Source organism: Engystomops pustulosus, chromosome 10, assembly GCF_040894005.1.
Source record: "Engystomops pustulosus chromosome 10, aEngPut4.maternal, whole genome shotgun sequence".
NCBI classification, from domain to species: Eukaryota; Metazoa; Chordata; class Amphibia; order Anura; family Leptodactylidae; genus Engystomops; species Engystomops pustulosus.
Genome location: NC_092420.1, coordinates 32,063,833 through 32,087,878, shown reverse-complemented (window position 1 = coordinate 32,087,878; position 24,046 = coordinate 32,063,833). Strand labels below are relative to the sequence as shown.

At 42.7% G+C, this 24,046-nt stretch overlaps 1 protein-coding gene across 1 annotated transcript; it reads left to right on the top strand.

Annotated features, from left to right (window-relative positions):
* The first annotated feature begins 1,336 nt into the window (after positions 1-1,336).
* GTPBP1 (GTP binding protein 1) lies at positions 1,337-21,611 on the top strand. The gene is made up of 12 exons (XM_072126662.1): positions 1,337-1,585; positions 6,738-6,849; positions 9,243-9,423; positions 13,269-13,617; positions 15,372-15,495; positions 16,064-16,178; positions 16,427-16,571; positions 16,733-16,915; positions 17,029-17,164; positions 17,418-17,596; positions 19,860-20,042; positions 20,844-21,611. The coding sequence occupies exons 1-12, from the start codon at positions 1,427-1,429 to the stop codon at positions 20,931-20,933; spliced, it is 1,956 nt and encodes a 651-aa protein (XP_071982763.1). The 5' UTR covers positions 1,337-1,426; the 3' UTR covers positions 20,934-21,611.
* The last annotated feature ends 2,435 nt before the right edge of the window (positions 21,612-24,046 follow it).

Sequence of the window (24,046 nt, the reverse complement as noted above, 5' to 3'; positions counted from 1 at the left end):
CTATCTAGCCTCATTCGGTCACTCTGTCATGGCCATGCTGTTGCCCATAATTTTGGCATAATGGTGCGATTAAGCAGCCTCAGAGGCATCCATGCATGCTGCCCCTGCTGTTTCCTGTCCATTTCCATGGTTTTTCCATCATTTTCTGAGGTTTCCAAATTTTTGGCCAAGCTTCCCTGTGCAGATCCTTGGTCCCCTTGAAAAATGCTCGAGTCTCCCATTGACTTCAACGGGGTTCTTTATTCGAAACGAGCACTCGAGCATCGGGAAAAGTTTGACTCTAGTAGTCATGTATGCGAGCTGCAGCAATGACGGAAAGTCCCACATGCTGAGGGAGACCAGAAAAAAGTCTCAAACACAGTAATGCACAGGAGACTCTTACCACTCCCACCAGAAACACATATACCTCATGCCACCTAATGCCCCCACAGCCCAAAGTAACATGCCCCTCATGCCTCCTCAGCCACCAGACATGCAGTCCCATGTAACATACACCTCAGCTCCCACCAGACATACAGTCACCAGGCTCTCGGCACCTATCGCGCATGCGCAGACACCAAGTCTCGCCGGCCGGCGATAGGTGCCGAGAGCTTGGTGACATCACGGCTCTCGGCACCTGAAGGAGGAATAATTAAACATCGGAAGCCACTGCCAGCCCGAAGATGGCGCGGGGTAGCACCGGAGGGCTCATTTAAATATGTAAGAAAATAGTTTTTTTAGCTAAAGTAAAGTTTGCAGAGCCTAACAAAACTATGTGCCGGCATCAGCATTAAGTAGCCTACCGTGTGGTCTGCTCGCATGATTTCACCATGCGGGCAGTGGTAGGTTTCCTTTAAGGACTTGGAGCATAACGACGTCATGGCCCAATGGTGGACAAGTCTGACACTGCTTCTTGCTGCTTCTGTCCCCACAAACACACAGTTCCACGTGGCATATGTTTCTTGTTACCTCATCCCCCACCAGACACGCAGTCCCATGTAACATAAACCCAATACTGACTCAGCCCCCACCAGACACACAGTCCCATGTAACGTAAACCTCATACTAACTCAGCCCCAGCACACACACAGTCCCATGTAACATAAACCTCATACCAACACAACCCCCAGCACACATGCAGTCCCATGTAACATAAACCTCATACCAACACAACCCCCAGCACACATGCAGTCCCATGTAACATAAACCTCATACCAACACAACCCCCAGCAGACACGCAGTCCCATGTAAGCAGACATTGGTGCTGGGCTCTCTCTCCCCTCCACGTGCAGACACTTATATCCCAGCTTCTCCGCTTCCTTCAATGTGAAGCGGCAGTGTACTCAGCCACACCCCTTTTCGGAGAGGCTCCGCCCTTTCCCGTGACATCATAGCTACCAGAGGCCGCTCTATGGAGTACAGTACTTAGACGTTACCTTCTGCCAAGATGGCGTCTCCATCAGCACCGCAGCCGGAGCCCAGTCTCTGCGAGTCACCGGTCCCAGCTTCAATGTTTTCCCCGGAACCTGACGCTGAGGATTCGGACTGTAGTCTGGACGGGGAGCCCCTGAGGAATGGAGAGTCTGATATCGACCTGACCAGCAAAGTAAGCGCCTAGCGGGGCTCGTGTGTGACAGCAGGGCCCCCGGCAAGTGCAGGGGCAAGTGGACGTGTCAGTGAGGAGGGGGCGGGGGTGCGGGGCCTCAGTCCTGCTGCTGCTGCCGCCTGTGCTCATCACATACGTGGACTCATTCATATTCAGCTAATCCTATGGCGTGATGTCACAGCCCCTATACATATCCCCTATACATCTGTCTCTTCTCACTGCCACTTATATTGTATCTCTATAAAGTACACTTTCCTTCCACTGCTCTCCCCTGTCACTTTTACTGACCTTCCCGACTACTTGTGCATCTCACAACTTTCTTGGTCACAGTTCACACATGGCGATCTTATTCCTGATCCAGGCAAGACTCATTATGATCTGGCATTGGTCCGGTGTCTGTAAAGTACTGGATAACTATGCCTGGGGCATCGCAACCCATAGTGATGGATCGGGTGCCGGAAATTATTCCACATAAAAAAATTGGGATCTGGCTTGGTAAGTTTTCCTTTAGCATATGGGAATAACCCGGCATACAGAGCCAGTGACTGGGCAGCACCTGTGCACAGGATATGCTCCGGAGTTTTTGCTTTGCCAATTTTATGTATTATTATGATTAGTTGTTGGTTATTCTTGATGTTTTTTTCCGGTAATTGCATGAAATTGCTTGGATCTGCTGCAGACAATGCCCTGAGTATACGCCAGTATATCAGTGTGACAGCACTGTATACGTAATGTGTGTTTCTCGCACTATTACAGCTGACCCCTGTAGTAACACTTGTCCCCAGGTCACATAATGAGGGGGGGGGGGTCGTCACCATGAGGCCGCTGTTTGCTGCTGCTTTTCCTTTCATCCTATGAATGGGGCTGCAGTACAGATGGGGCTGGGACCTGTTTCTCCTGAGCTCTGCTCTTCTATTATACATGATGCTGACTGGTTTGTGCATATCGCAGACAGTCGGCTGTCACTGACCACATCTAGATAAGCTGATGAAATGTAGAGGCAATAGAGTGAGGATGGTGGGTGGAGTTGTCTCCGCATTCCTCCCTGTAACTTCATTTCTAAACAAACTTTCTTCTATATTTAGCCTCAACATCGTAAATATCCTGAAACTTTTCTGTCCCCTTTTTAACATTTTTGCTGTGAGGTTGTTTGGTCCTTTATTTACATATATAGAAGATGCCATAAGTAAGTATATAGAGAAAACAAACAAAAATATTTTCTGTGCTCTTTTTATAGCAACTTCTATGCAATGTAAGAAGCAGGAGTGGCCGAATAGTAATTAAAATCTTACATTTAGTCATTTAAATCAGTTGAAATTTTTTCCATCAGATCTTGGCAAATTTGGCCAGAACTTTGTAATGGAATGTTACTATCAATGTAAAAGAAAAAAAATTATAAAAACTCTAGATCTTGGTAAATTTTAGGCTGGGTGCACACTTAAAGGACATCTTCCACCAGATCAAGGATTGTAAACTAGACATGAAATTTCATTTCATAAATCAAAGACTTAGGGCACATTCACATGGCCGTCTGCGGGGATGTACATAGAGGGCAATAACGGCGTGGCGCTGATACAGTGCCACACATGTGGCACCGATCCAGGCCGCACACCGCAAAAAGATAGAGCATGCTCTATCTTTCGGCATGTGTGCGGCCGTGCGCCGCTATTCTCTATGGAGGGAGGAGGGGTCACCTCCTCCTCCTCCTCTCCAGCACACGGCGGTATGTGCGCACGGCGGGCTCACCGCGTGTGAATGGACCCTTAAAAGGAAAAACAGGGGGTCCAATTAGCAATCTGGAAAATGCATGTTGGGGTGATCCGGACATATGATAGCTGACCACCAATGATGGGTAATATTTGACTTACAACTTTATATCACAGTTTTTAAAAAATTCTATATGTATCATGACTAATATTTACCGTACAGCTAGCTGGACAAAGCTGATGATATTTTAGTTATTTGGTGCAATATATCTTCAAATTGGAATTGTAGTCTTTTTGAACATTTTGGACACATCAGAGGGAAACTACAACACATTGGACATGTGTGAATGCTGCCTTAGCAAGGTCTAGGAGTCGGCTTCAAGTGACCTACTGTAGTGGCAGGTTCACACAGTAACCAGGGATGTGAAAGTCAGGGCTTGTCTGCTGTTGTCTTTAATGCTTCTGTATAAATTCCTGCCTGCAGGGGGTGACCTTTCTTTATTTTTAACTAATTTTTTAAATTAATGTATGTCAACTTTGTTTTTTCTTCTTGGATCAATACATTTTTATTTATTTAAAAAAAAAATCTTGCATGCATTGTACAAGTACATCAGTGTCCATATAGGTATTTGGAGAGGGCTCTGCACCAATCGGCAGCTGTTAACCTGTTAGGTGAAGGGGTGGTGGCAGTCAGTGGTTGGCCATTTTAAAATAACTTTTTGTATAGGGCTAGGCAAACTAACATTTGTGTAACTTACCTTCGTAACAAATTTTCCCTCATTGTCCCAATCCTTCCGCTCTTCTCTTGCTTCTTGGATATCCATCCATCTTCCTCACTGGAGGAACATGTGATCTTCTTCCTGTCCTTCATGCGCAATTAAGTGTTGCAGCAGGTCCTTTGCTGTACATGCCTGATGTGTTCATAGCCAAGTCTCTTCTCAGTGAGTGGAGGCAGAGCTGTGACACGCTGCACAAGATGGCGCCCCGTGATCCCACTGCTGCCCGACTAGGATAGGAACCAGGAAGAAAGCATGAGGGATTAGGTTTACCACCCGCAATCAGGACTAGTGGTATTAACTTTTTTTTTTTTTATAAAGTATATTAGGCCTGCAGGCAGTATTTAAGTTTTAATTTAAAGAGAACCTGTCATGCAAAATAACCCCCCTAAACTAAATATATTTTCATAAACTGCCATTAGAGAGCATTGCCTCTATCCCTTCATTGTCCCTCTACATGCCTGTAAACCTAAGCAATGAGGTCCTAAAGCTGTATGCAAATGACCTGTGAAATGTCCAATGAAGCATTAGCATATTCAAGCTGTCCACTCTATTCTTGAGTGGGAGGCAAAGCCACACCCCTAGTGCGTGACTGACAGCCTGTATAATGATGTGAGGCTGTATAATGATGTGCTTCCTGGTGCTGGCGCCCCCTGCAGCCTGTGTGTGCATGTGTGTGTGTATAGGAGAGATACAGCAGCTCCAGGATGCAGCCATGTTACAGCAGAACATGTCAGATTCATGTGTAGCTGATGTCAGTGTCTCTCACCTGTATATTAGGAGGATGCAGCATGTCAGCAGATGCAGCACACACACTAGCAATGCTTTACTATACATTACACACAGACATGAGCAGGGGGAGGAGAGGGGAGGGGTAACAGGGGTGACATCACTGCCTCTGACCATGTGACCAGCCTCATTTACATGATAAAGAATAGATGATTTTACAATGAATAATGTATGAAATAACTAGATAAAGGCTGGGATGGGATCCTTGTGAGCTGCTCCAACAGGTAGTAGTGACAGGACTAGTGACACAGACCTGATGACATGTGTCCTTTAAAGGTGGCCAACCCCTTTAAATTAGGCCTTTTACAGTGCATATATCACAATAAACTTATTGTAGGATTCCTTTCACATTGGCCAAACATTTCTCATTATTTTGCATCAAGAATTGCAAATAAAAATGCACATTTTACTTTACTTTAAACCTTAGAGGACCTGTCACCCTCAAAAACAGCACTAGGAGCACAAAAGTAAGCAGCTCCTAGTGCTAAAACACACGCAGCAGTGTTAGCCTCTGATAACACTTACTAACACTGCTGCGCTGTACACTACAAACGCCGGACCGCTTTGAGAGCGGGTTTAGGGGATGACTGCCGCATGGTAGTCACCGCTGGCCTATGGAGCGAGCGGGGCAGTCCGGGGAAGAGGCAGCGCCTCGGACCGCCTCCTTATGATTACGTGTTTGTAGTGTACAGCGCAGCAGTGTTAGCGTTATCGGAGGTTTCCGATAAAAAGCCAGCAGTGTAACACTGCTGCGTCTGTTTTAGCACTAGGAGCTGCTTAATTAAGTAAACATTTTTTAGTGTGACGTGTACAATCTGTGTTAGTTTTCACTCCATTGAATGAAAAATCATGGAAAAGTAACCGTGGGAAGAAATGGTTAATCAGGAACACGTGAAGCCTAGATAAATACTATATGTTTACTCTTCAGCTTGGGGCCTGTACATTGTACATAAGTCTGGGAACTGAATTTAGTGTTTTACTTGCTGTTTGCGTGCTTTAATGTGGTCATAATATGTTGAGCAATTTAGGCCATACCAGAAGCCGGTTCTGCCAATGACAACATATTAGGCTAGCAGTGATAATTTTATTATTTTTTGGTTATACATAGACTAGGAACAGATTCAGCATAAGCAGAAAAGTCAGAAAACGCTAAACTTCTATGAAACAACAGATCCTACCAACCTGGGGTTTACAGGGCAGAGCAGTCATGTGACATCAATGGTTTATTGTGGTGCTACAATATCCGTGTCCTACCCTGAGTGAATAAAAGGATATCCAGGGCTGCTAGACACAGTGTCCATAGCCAGGGTCATCCTCATGCCTGTAGCTGCCAGGTCACTCATCTGCTGCCACTGCGTCCACACTGTCCTACCCTTAGCCCCGATCATTGGTTTCTGTCTATTATGACTGGGTGGTCAGGCAGCATTATGGCAGGGTAGAGGGGCTTTCTAAGGCCGTGCACTGCTAATATTTCTCATGATCTTTGATGTGACGGCTTCTGATTGGTACTAGGCTTTGTGCCAGGGTCACTAGAAAGAAGTGGTGCAGGACAGTCAGTCCCAAATGACCCGCACTGCTACAACCCTGAATAAAATGAAACTAACTACTACACATGCCATGTTATGACTATAGGGAATATCCAAAATGTAGGTTGTGTTCCTCATACCAGCAACCAGAGGTGTTCATCAATTACTGTGCAGTTCATAGGCACAAGAGACGAGACCTGCACAGTCTCACAATATTGTATTAATAGTTGTTTTTACTCAATGGCCGCAGCAAATTCCGCATGCAGTGTCGCAGGTTTTGTGGATTATGGCGTTTTCACATGTATAGATCTGTACCTTTCTCAGTTTACTCATGTAGCTGTCTCCTTATTTTCAGCATGTCTTGGTGAGTCCCAGCGGAGAGCAGTATGACAGTCTACTACATCAGCTACGAGATCGAATGGATGAGGGACGGGGGGAGACGATATACGTCATCGGACAAGGTTCTGGTAAGTTTTGTAGTTTTTGACCTAAAATTTGGTGCATAGATTTTGTTTCTTTGAACAGGTATATTGGTTGTATAATGGGTGACTTCTATATTCGGCAGTAGTGCCTCAAAGGAGTTAGACTGCGTATGCATCTCAAGGGTGTGCAAGGCAACTAACCAGCACGCGCTAAGGGACGGTGCTTATGACAAAGCCATAGAGTAAGGTCTCTTGCCCATGAATATTTTTTCGAGTTCACACTGGACAGCACTCCAATAAACTCTTGACACATTGATGGTCTGTTGTACTAAGATGTTTTTCATGGGCCATTGATCCAATCTGAACAGAGAAAAATGCAGCATATACTACTTCTATCTGAATAATGTGTGAAACTCTCCAAATGAATTCAATGGGTTTGTGAAATAAAGCCTACTGTGGTCAGTTATTCATGCACGGGAAGTATCTCAGCGTTAGAAAAGTTGACAATCATGACAGTGTTACTACAAAAATGAGTGCTCACATCGGACCTAACTCCCATCAAAATCATTCAACTGGCCTTAACCATATGCTATAGTGGCGCAGACAACCACATTGAGTACTCACAATACCAGAATTTAGATTTTGAAAAACGTGACCTGTCTACCGAAAAAAAATTTCTGTCCCGTTGTGTGATCTTGCTGGGAAATATTTGATGCATGCATAATCCTTCCTCAAGGAGCAAATGTTCAGTACTAGGCCACATTTAGCAGCATGTCCTACTTATGATACACTGACCCCACATTGTCCTGCAGTGATGGTGCTATATATATCTATCATCAAGAAATATAATATTTGTGAAACATTAAATGTGTGTTTGTATACACACCTATACTCACAGCACTTTGAACTTCTAGAGAAAATCTAATCGGATAAATATTTCACGGTAAAGGACTTTAGATATCATTATCAGGGTGGGGTGAGTTTACTGTTCTTGTACTGCTAAAGGATGCACTAGGAAAAACAATTATACTGCATACGGTGCTGTGCTGATGGTGGCAGCAGATCAGAGCAAATACCTGTAACCATACAGGTAGCTGTTTATTCAACCAGAGCCACACTCTGGCACCCCTCATCATGGTGTCATCACGGGTCCTTATCACTGGTGGGGATGTGCTTATGCGTATAGTCAAGGTGAACGTTCACATGGTCTAGGTAGTGTGCAGACAGGGAGGCCTTATGCCAGCCTACTTCCCTGCTGGCCATGTGCCATCCAGGCCACACTGTTGTGGAGATATTGTGAAAGAAAATAATCACAATTGGGCTACATGCACACTGACTTGTGCGGGCATACATCAGCCGTGATGGAGGGGAGAAGGGTTGTCCCCTTCCCTCTCCATAGAAGCTGGCTCCCATTGTTTAGAATATGATTGATCCGTCACTAGGTCTCCAGGCTGCCGTGTTAAATCATCAGCACCCTGGGATCAGAGCCCCACAGCAGCGTGGACCTTGTTGGACCATGATGTATAAAGGGGTTAAACACCTGGCATTAATTTTTCAGATCCCGGTGTCAGGGCTGGGCTGTAATAACACAGCCCAGGACCGACTCCTGCAGGATCAGATGTCGTGCAATTTTCTACTGTGGCACCGTAGAAAGGTGTTGCATCAGAAGTACTACCCTGAACATGAACCATTGTTAACCCCATAAATGTGACCTGTAATTTATTATTCTTCCTAATCATAATGCCGCCCCATGTCTTTTCTAATCTCAGTGACCATATAGGACTGGCCCTGCTGACCTTGCCTTTTCTCAGTTTGTGTTGGGAAGTGATAAAGCGGCACATACTTGCTAGGAAATCATGTGGCCACTCAAGGTGTTGGGGCAGGTTTACTGACATTTGTCAGCCTTCTTTTTTGTTGGATCCACAAAAACTGATGTAACGCAGATTTTGCAGATATACAGTTCTGTAACAGGTTACACACTGGCGACATATGGACCACAGATCCTTGGTTTGTGGCCCTATAATATGTAACTTTAGTCATAGAGCTTTTGTATGTGACCTCTGTGGCTGGCAATGATATTTGGACACTGGTCATTTAGAAATATTTAGTTTACTGCACACCGTCTATAATGGAGGGTATCCCGTCGGGACAGGAAACTAAGAAAGCCTCTATAAAGTCCCTGCTTACCTCCGTTTTAGTTTTCTGTCCCCACAGGATGCTGGAAGTTGCGGTCTGGGTGCCCCCGGTACAGCTGAGCGCCCGCTACATTGCCACGCTGTCTGTACGAGCCTGCCCGCGGCTCACTTCTAATATGAGATGTATTCAGTAATTATCCATTAGACAAGCCATACCATGATATAACACGGCTCAACTATCGCTGCTTTACATTTCATGTATAAACCATGAAGCATGTTCTAATGGGTGATGATTTTGTTTAGATGGGACAGAATATGGTCTTGATGAAGCGGATATGGAGGCTTCTGTGGCTACAGTGACTAGCATGGCAGAGCAAATTGGCGCGGATATGATCCTGCTGCGGGAGCACCAGGAGGCTGGAGGCAAAGTCCGAGACTATCTGGTGCGCAAAAGTGTAGGAGACAATGACTTCTTGGAAGTAAGGTAAGAGCTATAGAAGAGGTGTATGGATGAATACTTGTGGCTTGTATCATAAGTGCTGACATGGTATATATTTTTTGAACTACTGAATAAAAGATGATTGTGTGATTCAGTGTATTTCGGTAAAATTTATTTACAAAATACGGTAATTGTTTTGCTATTTTATTTTTATCTTTACCATGATGTACACTACCGCTCATAAGTTTGGGGTCACCCAGACAATTCTGTTTTCCATGAAAACTCATACTTTTTGTTTTTTGTTTCAAGCGAGTTGCAAAATGAATACAAAATAGGGATTACATTTTTATTTTTACCAACCCTGTGAGCCCTCTTCATACAGCCTCCCCACTGTACAATGCAGAGCGTTAAAGGGAACCTGTCATGAGCAATTGACCTAATAAACCACTACCAGAATATTGTAAATAGTGTTACACTATATACCAGTGGTGGCGAACCTTTGGCACGGGTGCCAGAGGTGGCACTCGGAGCCCTCTATATGGGCACCCTTGCCATCACCCCAGGGTAGAGTTCGCCAGAAAGGACTCAAGGCTCTTGCAGCCCCAGGCAGCCCAGGACCCCAGAAGGAAGCTACAATCATAACCCAAAATTGTTCTCCTTCTTTCTACTGTATTGATGTCCTCAGATGCCTATACAATTTAAACCTGTGAAAGAGCAGGGAGTAATAAGTCACTGCTTAAAGTGTCGCATTGGCACTTTGCGAAAAATATGTGGGGTTTGGTTGTAGTTTGATCACTCGATGTCTCAAAGGTTTGCCATCACTGCTATATACAATATATTGTATATAGTGTAACGCTTCTAGTTTTTGTTTCTTTCATGGTCCAGTGTGGTGGCATCATCTAGAAAATAAACTATGAAGTGAGATGTGAATTGGTTTTGTAAAGGACAGGAGCTCTGAACCCCTCTTCCTCTGTGACTGACATCATGCATTGGCCATCAGGAGATCTGGTTAGTGGAGTCTCTGGATGCAGAACCGTCAATTACAGTGATATCGGCCTTTCCTTAGGAAGAGAGAGCTTGACTTCAGTGTTAAAATCTCCGCCTCCTTGACTTTATACAACCGAATTACATCTCACTTGAAAGTACTTTTTCTGGATAATACCTTCACACTGTGTTGCTTTCATGGCCCAATGTGGTAGGTGTTTACCTGCATGGCAATATACTAATAGTGGTTTATTACGTCCTTTTCTGATAACATGTTCCCTTTAACCCCTTAACGCTCTGCGCCGTAGCTCTACGGCGCAGAGGTATGAGTGTATGAAGAGGGCTCACGGGCGGAGTCCTCTTCATACAAAGGTGGGGGTTTTTGCATATTGCAGAAAGCCCCCACCGCTAATAACCGCGGTCGGTACTTGCACCGATCGCGGCTATTAACCCCTCTGTTGCCGCCGGCAAAGTCGGGCCGGTGACTTTGTTACGATCGCCGCGCCCCCTAACGTCATCGGGGGGCGGCAATCCGTTGCCATGGTAGCCTCGGGTCTTCGTTTGACCCGAGGATACATGGCTTCTGCATATCCATTACAATGAGCCTGTGTAATGTATAGTGTGCAAAAATGCCATATATTGCAATACTGAAGTATTGCAGTATATGGTAGGAACGATCTGACCATCTAGGGTTAATGTACCCTAGATGGTCTAAAAAATAGTGAAAAAAAAAAGTTTCAAAAATAAAAAAAATTAATAAAATATTAAAAGTTCAAAGCACCCCCCTTTCCCTAGAACGGATATAAAACGTAATAAACAGTAAAAATCACAAACTTATTAGGTATCGCCGCGTCCCAAAATGCCCGATTTATCAAAATATAAAAACGGTTATGGGTGGCGGTGACCTCCGAGGCGGGAAATGGCGCCTAAATGTCCGAAATGCGACTTTTACACCTCTTTACATCACATAAAAAATGATCAAAATGTCGCACAGACCTCAAAATGGTAGCAATGAAAACGTGGCATCATTTCGCAATAAATGACACCTCACACATCTCCGTGCGCCAAAGTATGAAAAAGTTATTAGCTTCATAAGATGGCAAAAATGTTTTCTTTTTTGTACACATTCGTTAAATTTTTGAAAATGTATTAAAACACAATAAAACCTATATAAATTTGGTATCACCGCGATCGCACCGAACCAAAGAATAAAGCTGAGGTGTTATTTTGAGTGCACAGTCAAAGTCGAAAAAACTGAGCCCACATTTGGAATTTTTTTTTCAGCTTCGCAGTACACGGCATGTTAAAATAAATAACAACATTACAGGGATGTAAAATTTGTTACGCACAAAATAAGCCCTCACACAGGTCTGTACACGTAAAAATGAAAAAGTTATGGATTTTTGAAGTTGGAGAGCGAGAAATGAGCCGAAAAACCCTGCGTCCTTAAGGGGTTAAAGAGTTAAACCACTGGAGTGGTGGTTGTTGTAAATGGGTCTATACTGTTTATACCTATGTAGATATTGCATTAAAAACCAGACGTTTGCAGATAGAATCGTCATTTACCACATTAATGTATAGAGCATAATTATGATTCATTTGTTAGCTTCATTGAAAGAAAAGGTGCTTTTCTTTAAAAAATAAGGTCACTTGTACGTGTCCCAAAAATTTTGAGCGATAGTGTAAATAACATGCATGCATTATACTATGGCAGTGATGGTGAACCTTTTAGAGACCGAGTGCCCAAACTACAACCAAGACCCACTTGTTTATCGCAAAGTGCCAACACAGAAATTTTATTTGTGATTTATACTCCCTGCTCAGTCACAATACCTTCCCACTCCTCCAGTAGTCCCAGGTAGTGCTGTCACTTTAAAATATCTCTGTGCACAGCAAGTCCTGGACTGTCTGGGACTGTAGGAAGATACCTGGAGTCATCTCTGGTGATGGCCTGGGTGCCCACAGAAAGTGCTCCAAGTGCCACCTCCGGCACCCATGCCATAGGTTAGCCATCACTGTACTATGGGATCCTTTAGCTTAAAGAATACAGGCAGTCCCCGGGTTACGTACAAGATAGGTCCTGCAGATTTATTCTCAAGTTGAATTTGTATGTAAGTTGGACCTCTATATTTTATAATTGTAACCTCAGCCAAATTTTTTTGAAATGTTGGATTGTCATAAGAACCAGGATTAACAATACATTTTAATTAGACTCCTTTTGATAACGGTTACAGCTGTTTTATTGTAGCCTAAGGATAAAGTACAGTAAATTACCGAAATCTAGGGGTCGTCTGTAAGTCGGGTGTGAAGTATGGGACAGCCTGTACAAGAAATTGTTTGTTTGTTTTTGTATCTAAAAGCCTAATTAAAAAAAAAATAATAATTTCCCCAACTTGGAGGTGGAGTCAGGTTTTTTTGGAAACTTGATTATATCTAAATGAGGGAACTGTTATACCCAGCACGGCCACTGTACTTGTGTACAGGCGGTCCCCTACTTAAGAACTCAACTTACATACGACCCATAGTTACAAACGGACCTCTGGATATTGGTAATTTCCTGTACTTTAGTCCTAGGCTATAATCATCAGCTGTAACAGTTATCACAGGTGTCTGTAATGAAGATTTAGTGTTATTATTGATTCTTATGACAATCCAACATTTTTAAAATCCAATTGTCACAGAGACCAAAAAAAGTTCTGGCTGGGATTACAATGATAAAATATACAGTTCCAACTTACATACAAACTCAACTTAAGAACAAACCTACAGACCCTATCTTGTATGTAACCCGGGGACTGCCTGTACTGTGCTTGGTGTGCACTGAAGTGACTGCAGTGCTTGTCTGACTTGCTTATTCTCTACCTCAGTTGCTATATAAAAGCCATATCTCTTATGTCCTCCTATAGGGTTGCTGTAGTAGGTAATGTGGATGCTGGGAAAAGCACACTGCTGGGAGTTTTGACTCATGGAGAACTTGACAACGGTCGTGGCTTTGCCAGGCAGAAGCTTTTTCGACACAAACATGAGATCGAGTCTGGCCGTACCAGCAGCGTCGGAAACGACATCTTGGGATTTGATAGCCATGGCCACGTTGTCAATAAACCAGACAGTCATGGTGGAAGTCTGGAGTGGACCAAGATTTGTGAGAAGTCTTCAAAGATCATCACTTTCATTGATCTGGCTGGACATGAGAAATACTTGAAGACAACGGTGTTTGGAATGACTGGTCATTTGCCAGACTTCTGTATGCTCATGGTAAAAGTTCTTTTTGTTTTTCACCTTAAAATGACCATAGTAGAAAATTGGGTTGCAATCCCATTCCTCTCATTTCTCATAGAATTAAATTTTTTTTTTTTTTATTATTACTCTGCTGACAACTGGTTAACAGTGGCGATGTACCCATGTTCAGTCATGCTATTACCCTTGCCCTTCAAGGCATTGGATGCATAGATTACATTCTAGCATCTGGTTTATAATTTATGACTACGTTTCTTGGAGGAATCGGTGTGTGCAGAGGAAGAGGATCATGGATAATTCTTAGGCCTCATGCACACGACCCTATGGGGGCCATGATCTGACCGCAAAATTGTCGGCCAGACAACGGCTGTCCATTGAGGTACTGTGCTCTCACCAAACCGTGACCTGGCCAGGCAACTGTGGAGAGGGGTGAGGAACACTCGCCCCTCTGCTCTCCTGCCCCTGGCAGGGTGCTCGCCCGGGTTACGGCAGAGACCAACTCCTATTCGTGTGCATTCGCCCTTAGTTTGTTGAAGACATCTGTGTTTACTGAAAAAAGAAACATCAATGAGCCAATATATTCTCTAAGAAAATGATGGATATGGAACTGAAGCTTTGGTCCCTAAGCACAAATTTGGCATGGTTTAAGACTGTCCAGTTCTACTTTGCAACTATTAGTTGGTCAACATTTGCAGCCAGGTCACACGGTCCAAAATCCTTTTTTTGGTACAAGGCACTTTAGACAGATTTTTGGCACAGATGATGCCATAATTAGGGCACATGTAAATTTGATATAGATATTGAATTATCAAATGCTGTACACTTCAGACTTGATTTTTGCTCCTAAGGTGAGAATTTACAAAATGTTAAGTAGCACAATATGTAATGATATCTCTGTAAGTGCCCATTCACATGGCCGCAATAAGGGCTATGATCTGGTTGTATGATTTGCGACCAGATCACGGCCCCCATAGATTTCTAACGCTTAAAGTTATGGTGCATCACCGTGACACTGTCGTGTGGCCGCTTTATTTCCCGTGGAGAGAGGAGGGGTGACGAATGCTGCCCCCTCCTCCTTCCGGGATCCGGGGGAGCAGATGGCTCTGGGAATGCCCCCGAACACCGAGGGAGGTGAGTTCTTCTTCCTGCCTTTCAAATCGGCTTGTGACATTAACTTCACAAGGGAAACGCCAAGAAGTGTGAACATAGAAGTATGTAATAGATTCCTGATATCATACTACCAAGATGTGTATCTCTACATGTTTGGAGAGCCCTAGCCACAAAGGCATTTACCTCATGCACAGGATGGGGATAAACATCTGTTAGTCTCTGCATCATGGCAGAAATATTGCTCTAAAAACTCCAGTATTCCACTATGTATACCACAAAAATGCTGGGACTCTTAGAATTACAACTATTGATGCCTTGCTGAAGTAGAGTTTAGTCCATGCAATGCAACCAGTGTACAATTGTGTGAAACGGGCATAACTTATTTCTTATGCTTGACTAAATAGTATTTCTAACCCTAGAGAAAGTATGGATAGAAATAAGTTATAAAAAATATTTTCTTATTGAAAGATATCTTGTGTTCTGTTCCTCCTGCTCTGTAACATTCTACCTGCAGATTACACATTTATATTTACATACATTACAGATTAAACGCATTTTCTTAGGTTCCTTTGTAATTGCAATTTGTCTAAAAACTTATAGGATTCAATTGGGATTAATTACATGTATGTATAATAAAAAGCGGTATGTTCTTCCTTCCTTAGGTGGGCAGTAATGCTGGTATAGTCGGCATGACAAAGGAGCACCTGGGTTTGGCTCTGGCTCTGAATGTCCCAGTCTTTGTGGTGGTCACAAAAATTGACATGTGTCCTGCAAACATTTTGCAAGGTAAAAAAAAGTAGCAACACTTTTTTTTTTTTTTTTTTCATTGTATGTATATCTAGTCTAAACAAAGTTGCATTAAAACTCGCACAACCGTACGATGGCTTGTGATGTTGCTGCACACAGCGGGTCCACAAAATATCGTACATGTTCTATATTTAGCCCGATCTCTAGTCTTCCGATGGAGAGGGGAGAGGTTTGGAGCCCTCATTCCCCCTCCCTTCTCTACTTGGTCGTGTAGATAAGGCTTAGTGGTATACTCAGGCAGCAGAATAAACAGTATCTGCACAGGTGATGATCAGCCAACACATATTATACCTTGGATTCCACACTTTTCATTGCTGTCTGCTGCCGAATCTTAAAGGACATCTACCACCAGGATAAAAGACTTTTGTAAATGACCTTGAGGTGCTCCAGCCTCCCTGGGTGTTAATGGAGCCTGGAGCCCCTCAAGCTCATTTGCATATAGTCCTTCATCCTGGTGGTAGCTGCCCTTTAACAAGACTTATATCAGTGGTATTGGACCGTTTTTTGCTTTATTATGAATAAAGTTTTGGGTTCTTTAACTTTGTAGAAACTCTGAAGCTGCTGCAGAGGCTTCTTAAGTCTCCTGGTTGCAGAAAAATCCCAGTCTTGGTTCAAAACAAAGATGATGTTATTGTCACTGCTTCCAACTTCAGCTCGGAAAGGTACAAATCTCCAGTGTAAATGAATATCCTTGATGTGTTGGTATTGGGATGGTTATATTTGATAAATAATTAAGTAACTTATACACAGGGCTTTGGTTTTCATTGTGGAAAGCATAGGCCTGATTGGTTATCAATTGCCGTATATTATCGCCTCATGGAACCCATGACTTTCATGTGAACAGAAATATACGATTTAGGAGAATGACTTCTGTAATTGTATGTAACATATCTATATTCTTTCTTCACAGGATGTGTCCAATCTTTCAGATCTCAAATGTAACAGGGGAGAATCTGGATCTCCTTAAGATGTTTCTTAATTTGCTGTCCCCACGCACTAGTTCCAGAGAGGAAGAACCAGCGGAGTTTCAGATTGATGATACTTACTCGGTGCCGGTAAGGTCTTCTAGAAATGCGCTCATTTGCAATATTGACAAAAAATAACATCTAGTGAAGTGCATATTGGGAGTAGGGAACACCAAATGTTGTTGTTTTACATTTGGAAATGTTCTTCAGGGATATCTTTGGTCTCCAATTCTTAAAATATCTCTCTTTAGGGTGTGGGCACTGTGGTATCTGGAACTACCTTAAGGGGCCTGATTAAGCTAAATGACTTGCTGCTGCTAGGACCGGACCCCCTCGGCAACTTTACATCAATAGCAGTGAAGTCAATACATCGCAAGCGCATGCCTGTTAAAGAAGTACGTGGTGGCCAGACGGCGTCATTTGCTTTAAAGAAGGTAAATACACGGGGGTGGTGACATTAATAGATTTAATGCATGTAACTTGTTTTATGTTCTACTGCTGCACATTATTGTTCCATCACAAACCTGCCATTGTATTTCATCCTTAGATAAAACGTTCCTCTATCAGGAAGGGCATGGTTATGGTCTCCCCGCGCCTTAATCCTCAGGCATCATGGGAGTTTGAGGCGGAGATCTTGGTGCTGCATCATCCGACCACAATCAGTCCACGATACCAGGCAATGGGTGAGATGTTTTGTCTACCTGAGAATGAGATATACTATACCTTCTGTATTTGTATACATAAAGTGATCCAGATGAGGCTTTAGTGCATACAGGCTATCATTTTCAGCTGTAGCCAATAAGTTTGCTTAGTCTAGAGGCAGCAAAAGGTTGCTGTTTGATATGTTGCTTGTTCATATTCATGGTTTCATGGTTTTATTCTTTCATACGTCTGCTCTTATTCCATATGGAATTACATTGAGATGTTTGGTTTTAGTGCATTGTGGAAGTATTCGCCAAACTGCCACCATCTTGAGCATGAGTCGTGACTGCCTACGCACTGGTGACAAAGCTACAGTCAACTTCAGATTCATCAAGACCCCCGAGTACTTGCATATAGATCAAAGGCTCGTTTTCAGAGAGGGACGAACCAAAGCAGTTGGTACTATAACTAAGGTATTTTATTGCTAAGACACTGCCCAGACCTTTCCCATTTAATCATTCATTTTTTCATTTTGATTAAATAGTTATCATTTTTACAATCGGAACAAAAAAAACACTTCCAAAACAAAAACTTAAACCGGAGGACACCAGCTAGTCAAGCTTGGGTTTAATTTCACATTAAATGGATAACCAGGGTAAATGAGTTTTGACTGTAAGTACTATATAGCAGTAAATTTAAAAGTAAAGTAAATTTAAAGTTGCTGAAAGGGCCCCTGCACAGTAATACTAAAGGCAGATCAGCATCATCCAGATCATCCAGCCATGGGCTTGGCTTGCTTTGTCCCTTCTCTAAAATAAATAAAATGAAACCTCCTTAAAGGGAACCTGTCACCACATTTGTCACATGTACAGCTAGTGGTAGCTATTAACGAACACCCTTCTTTTAGCTAAAAATTGTTTCCCCATAAAATCAGAGTTATTAATTGTTCTGGTATCCAGGGATATTTAGAGAGAGTCGAGGTGTGGTGGGGTGGCCTCCTCGGGCTGAATCCAGCAACTCTTTCCCCATCCCTTCTCAGCATTCACCAGTAATGTCATGTGACGATGGTGATATCATCTCCGGTCCATTAGCCTCATTACATAAGCAGACTGTACACCATGTGTATATCTGATCACATGAAATCAAAGCAGCCTGCATGGACTTCTATTCCTCTCCATGCAGACTTGCTGTGATTCCTCAGCGGACCTGAGATTGTCATCCTGGTCACATGACATTTGGCCTCGACTCGCTCTAGCTATCCATGAATACCAGGCAAGTTTATAACTCTGATTTTTATAGAGATGTGAAGGAAACCATTTTTTAGCTCAACGTTTGTCATTTAGCTAACAGGGCTCTATGGGAACCTGCCACTATAGATCCAAGGAGTAAAACTCCATTACAGCTTACCTCCCTCCTCAAGGTCCTGCGACTGTGCCCTCATGGGAAGTGAACGCTATGCAAGGAAGTACTGGCTGGACTCTAGGGGATCCACAATTGCTTCCAAAAAATGAAGGTCATCCAGCACTGTGTTTACGTTTCCAAACCTTATTCTTCAGATATTAAAATTAGTTTTCATAAAAATAAGCACATTGAAGCTACAACGCACTTATTTGTATGAAAATTAATTTTAACATCTGCAAATAAAGTTTGGAAACTTTAAACACAGTGCTGGAGACCTTCATTTATTTGGAAGCGATTGTGGAACCTGCCACTAGCTCTATTTGTGAAAATGTGGTGACAAGTTCCCTTCAAGAGTGTGAGCGACTGGCCGTAGCCAGTAGAAACCGATGGTCTTTCTATCCTGATATAAAATTCTACCTATGCCCTCAGAAATCTTACACTACAGATCACTTGCTTTCATACACAACATATACACGGTCAGAGATGCCGGCAGAGTAGTGGGTAAGTCTTGTAAATCTGGTCCAAAACTCCCTTCCAAAAATGCCTCAATGCTGAAACTCACATAGAATGTACATTATATGGGCCCCCTCAATCTATGGGCTTAATAATAATAATAGTTTATTATCCCAAACGGGAACTTGGTGTCACATCACACTTCACACAGGGATAATTCTGGTGTCCATACTAGAAGAGTAGACCATTTTTTAGCCATAGGAGGACCAACATCCTCCTCCTGTTGGCAGCTTCTTGAGAAAGGATTGTTCTATACCCAGCCCCTGTGGAGTCATTTTGGAGATTCAGGAACCTTGAAAATGAATAGCAGTTGACTTCCCGGGGCATAAAGTTTATTTGCTCACCAGGTATCAGATCCCCTAATCTGTTAGTCAGTACCTTTACAATTATCTTTACAACTGCCCTGAACAAAGAGTTGGTCTACAAGCTCCAATAGTTCTAGAACTATACTTTTTAAAGAACTTTCCTGGTGAACCCCTGGGCCTTCTCCTTTGGCATATCTTTGTGGTTCCACCCAATTCAACCCTAACCAGGATTACTTACTTCTTTGAGGAGTTACTCTCAGGTGTCCAAAAAAGTCTATACATGCATATCTGTACACTTTTCGCTGCTGTGGCAACTAGAAGGCGGTACTGATGAGCGACCCCCACACCCCTCTATGATGTACGGTTGCACAATGCATCAATTTTCAGTTTTAAGAGGCCAAACAATTGCACTCGTTTTTGTGAATTTTATTGAGTATCATGGTGATTCACCAGCTATCATATCAGTGCAGTTCCTAATAGACTTGTTGTACTTTATTCTTATTCTGTTGATCTCCAGTTGCTACAGAGCACAAACAACTTACCGATGAACTCAAAGCCACAGCAAGTAAAGATGCAGTCCACCAAAAAGAGCCCGCTTGGAAAGAAGGATGAGCCAAGCCCGGGGACAGCCGTAACGGATGAGGTTTCTCCAACAGCTAATGCTGCAGTGGCCTCTGGAGCACCGGCACTGCAAGCACAGGTACAGACATGTAAAAGAGTATTTTGGAGGAGATTTATTAAAGGGGTTATCTGGGCCTTTTAGACACATTTTATATATTGCTTGGGGGATATATAAATAAAAAAACTATACTATTATACTATCCTCCCCTGGTTGCCATTCACCTGCTACACATTGAAACTGATGTAGCAGGCGCTCGGCAGTGGTTGGTATGGGAGTGCCGGCCTTTAAGCCCTACCCTTGGTATTTGTAAAGTGGCAATTCCCGTTCACATTGGTCAAGAGCCCTAAGGTGGACACAGCGCTTTCTATCTTGACAGTTGACCTCTTTAAGGCCTTTATTTATTGTGAATCAAAACCAGGAGTGGTTGAATCACACACAACAGGTGCAGGTCTTTCCATTATACCTTACCTCACAATAACTGATACAAATAACTGAAGACCTAAGGGTGTTGTTACAAAAACTTAATCAAAACGCACAGGGGGGGGGGGTGCCACATGCTGATCACATGTGCGTTTGTATGCAAACTCATGTGATCAGCAATTGGCACTCAAGCGCATATGCGATCGGCTGGGGAACGTGTCTGTACGTTTTGATTCAGTTTCAAAACTCTATCGTGTGACCGCACCTTAAAGAGGATCTGTCACTCCCAAAAAGACTCCCACCAAACATGCCCCCCATAATCCTCTCCCCAGCCCCTTTCTATATATGCCCAATTTATTTTAATTTATGTTGGAAAAGTTGTTCGTAATTATTAACATTATTATCGTAATATTATTACTATTGACTATATTTCTCATTACTGCTATTATCTGTTTACAGCCGAAAACAGGAGGAGGAGGAAGACGTCGTGGTGGACAGAGGCATAAAGTGAAGTCTCAAGGGACATGTGCCCCTGCAGGGGGTTGTTAAACATGACTGCTCAACTCCTGTGTCCCTATTACAGCTTGAACGTGCCCCAACCACTGTTTAAAGGAAAGAAGCCGACACTCCCAGCTATCCTGCAATTCCATATACATCCGCTCAGTGACCCCTCGCTGTATTTCTGTTGATCATTGGCTATTCCAGTAGTCTGTGGCAATGGTTTGTATTGGCTTTGTGTCCTGACTTGCTGTTGACTGGCTTCAGGATGATAAAGACACAGATTACGTGCACAGCCAGATTGTAGCTGTAACGCCTATGGATTCAATGGGATTTTATGGAATGGTCTTAATGTTTTTAGTTTTTATTTTTCTTCCCCCTGAGAAGCATTAATTGTCTTGTATAAAAGGAGAGGGAGTCACTTGAGGTGACAACATGGAGACGACTCCACTTATACAAACCTCGTTGAAAATTTATTTCCTAACATTTCCAAGCCAGAGACCTTCAAGAAAACTATTTAAAAATAAATCTATGGGTTTTAATTTTATTTTACACCTCTTTATACTTCACATCTGCAGTTACTTTTGGATTGTTGTATTGCTCTGTTTTTGTTTTAATAGCTGTACTACAAAAAATAGACAATTTTACACTTCCATTTTACTGCTTGCAGCTTGTGTAAAATGTGTAACAATACCTGTCATCTGTACTGTAAAAATGACTAGATCTCAAGGCTCCGTTAGGTAAGTTGAATTTATTTATTGCACAGTAAGCTGCATTGTGGATTTGCATGGCTGTAGATGGGAGGTATTGGATCCCTGCAGTATTCTTCAGTTTGCTCAAACCTGCAGCCATCATGGTTGTAGTCCGTGTGCTGCAGACCTTTCACCTATCCTTAAGGTCTTTTTATCAAGAGCCATTCATCTGTCACCTTACAGTGCGATTGCTAAGTGTAAATTATAAACTCCTTAGCATCCATTGATTTTGGTAATGTGGTCAGCCCTCATTTCAGGCAGAAGACCTGCCCATACAAAATCCCTTACTGTAAAGGTGTCCTATTGTGATTTAAGTGTTGAAGTTCTCTCTCTCAAGCTATCCACCCCCTCCCCCTACCTTCCATTCCTGCACAGCAAATCCTGGTCAACCACCTTCTGTACTAGTAACTCGGCAGTAGATTTTGGCTCTAGATTTTTTTTTTAAAGCAGCTGCACAGTACGGTGATGCGTGTGTGCTCACCCAGCCATGCCGTGCACAATGCACTCCTATGACGTCCTAATGCTAGCTGCCGTTTATACAGCTAGCGTACGACCGCCATATACTGTCTAAAAGGGGCTCTAGAGACCATCTATATGCTATGTGTCCAAACATCACTTTCTTACCACAAAGGCCTTTCTAACTGTGGACTTTCCATAGTGCTCAACCCTTTGAAATTATGTCAACAGACTCCCTTTTAAGTGAGGAATTAAAGGGCATCTACCATCAGCATGAAGGACTGTATGCAAATGCAGGTATTAATGGAGCCCATCAGGCTCATTTGCATACAATCTTTTCATCCTGGTGGTAGATGTCCTTTAAGGTAAAATTGTAGGCAATTTGTACTAGAGGTATGAAGTGTCTCTGTGTGATTGGAAGGTGCCATGTGTTGTGCCCCCTCCAATCAGCTGTTTGCGGTTCTTCCAGTAATCTTCTACACAGGGAATGGAGCTAGCGGCTGACTGCGCCATCCACTGTGTAGCAGCTGAGAAGGTTTTACTATAGGCTTGACTTAGTGAATGGGAGCAGAGCCTGTGGAAAACCTCCATGGCCAGTCCTGGCTCCATCCTTAGTGGGTGTGTAGGTGTAGCAACCCCAATGATTATGTTATGGGATTCCACAAAATTTACATTCATAGCCAATTTTTTAATTTAAGCATCTAAAAATATATTCTTTAATGTGTAGCTTTAAATACAGAATCCTCTTTCTTGTGATTTACATTTGATATAAAATGTTTGGGTGCACAGATCTTATTAGCGAAGGAAATCTACCACTTGCATTGTAGCCATTGAGATAAAGTTTTCATGTAGATCCTGCAACCTATCCTTCCTGAAAAAAGCCTTTTAAAAAGATGTTACTTGGCCTTGGATGTACACAGAGCACCCACGGCTAAGTAACATCTTTTTAAAAGGTGTTTTTTTTTTTTTTTTAGCTCCCTCCCCATAGGATTTCAGTGTTTCAAATCTAATGAGGATGTGTGTCGGTATGTACATTTAAATGCCAACAGGTAAGTACATTTGGTTTAAATTGCTACCATGTAAGTGGTAAGTTTCCTTTTTAATTCATTGGATTTTACCTGTTATCTGCGAGGTTGACATACAGCCGGCCCATCATGTAGAAGGGGGGCAACAAGAAGCCATTGTGTTTTATTTTTTGTTTGTTTTTGTGAATGATAATCTCTAAAGATTTTCATCACAAGTAGTGGAGACCTGCGGTGAAATATTGTAGCTTGCGTTCAGTGCAATGAGTATACACACGGCATGTCTGCTCCCATCCTTTTGTTTGTTCTTATCCCCATCAGTCACTTCTGTGGATTGTCCTTATTATTGGGCTCTATTTAAATTTTAGTTGTTATAACTCATGTTTAGTACCACAATGTCCACATTGTCTCTTGGAGACCGTGTTCTAGCGAGTTCTAGACTCTTTCGGTGTTGAGGCCCGTTGTTATGCAGGGAGAACCATTTAATATATTTGTATATAGCTATGTTTGCACTAGAGTTCTGTCCCTGTGGGTCTTTGCATCTTGATCCCAAATCTAATGATGTGCTGTGGAAAAAAAACACAACTCTTGGTAACCATGCTTTCAGCTGACTGGTTCATGGATCCTGTATGGACTCTTTGGCAGGTGGGGGTACCTCTAAAACAAAAGATTTTTTTTTTTTTTTTTTTTCTCCATATTTTATTTTTTCCAAATCTTATGCAGGCAGTGAAAGTGGAAACTGCATGGAAAACTGGCATGATACTGGGGTGGAGGGGGAGTTAATATTTACTTTAATTTTTTTTTTTTTTCTTTTAATTCTGTGAAACGGCTGTGAGCGGTTCAGATGAAAGAGGGAAGGAGTGGGAGTGACCCCAAGATATAGATCTCTATCTATATCTCTATTATTTTTTAAATTTTTTTTTTCTTCCTCCCT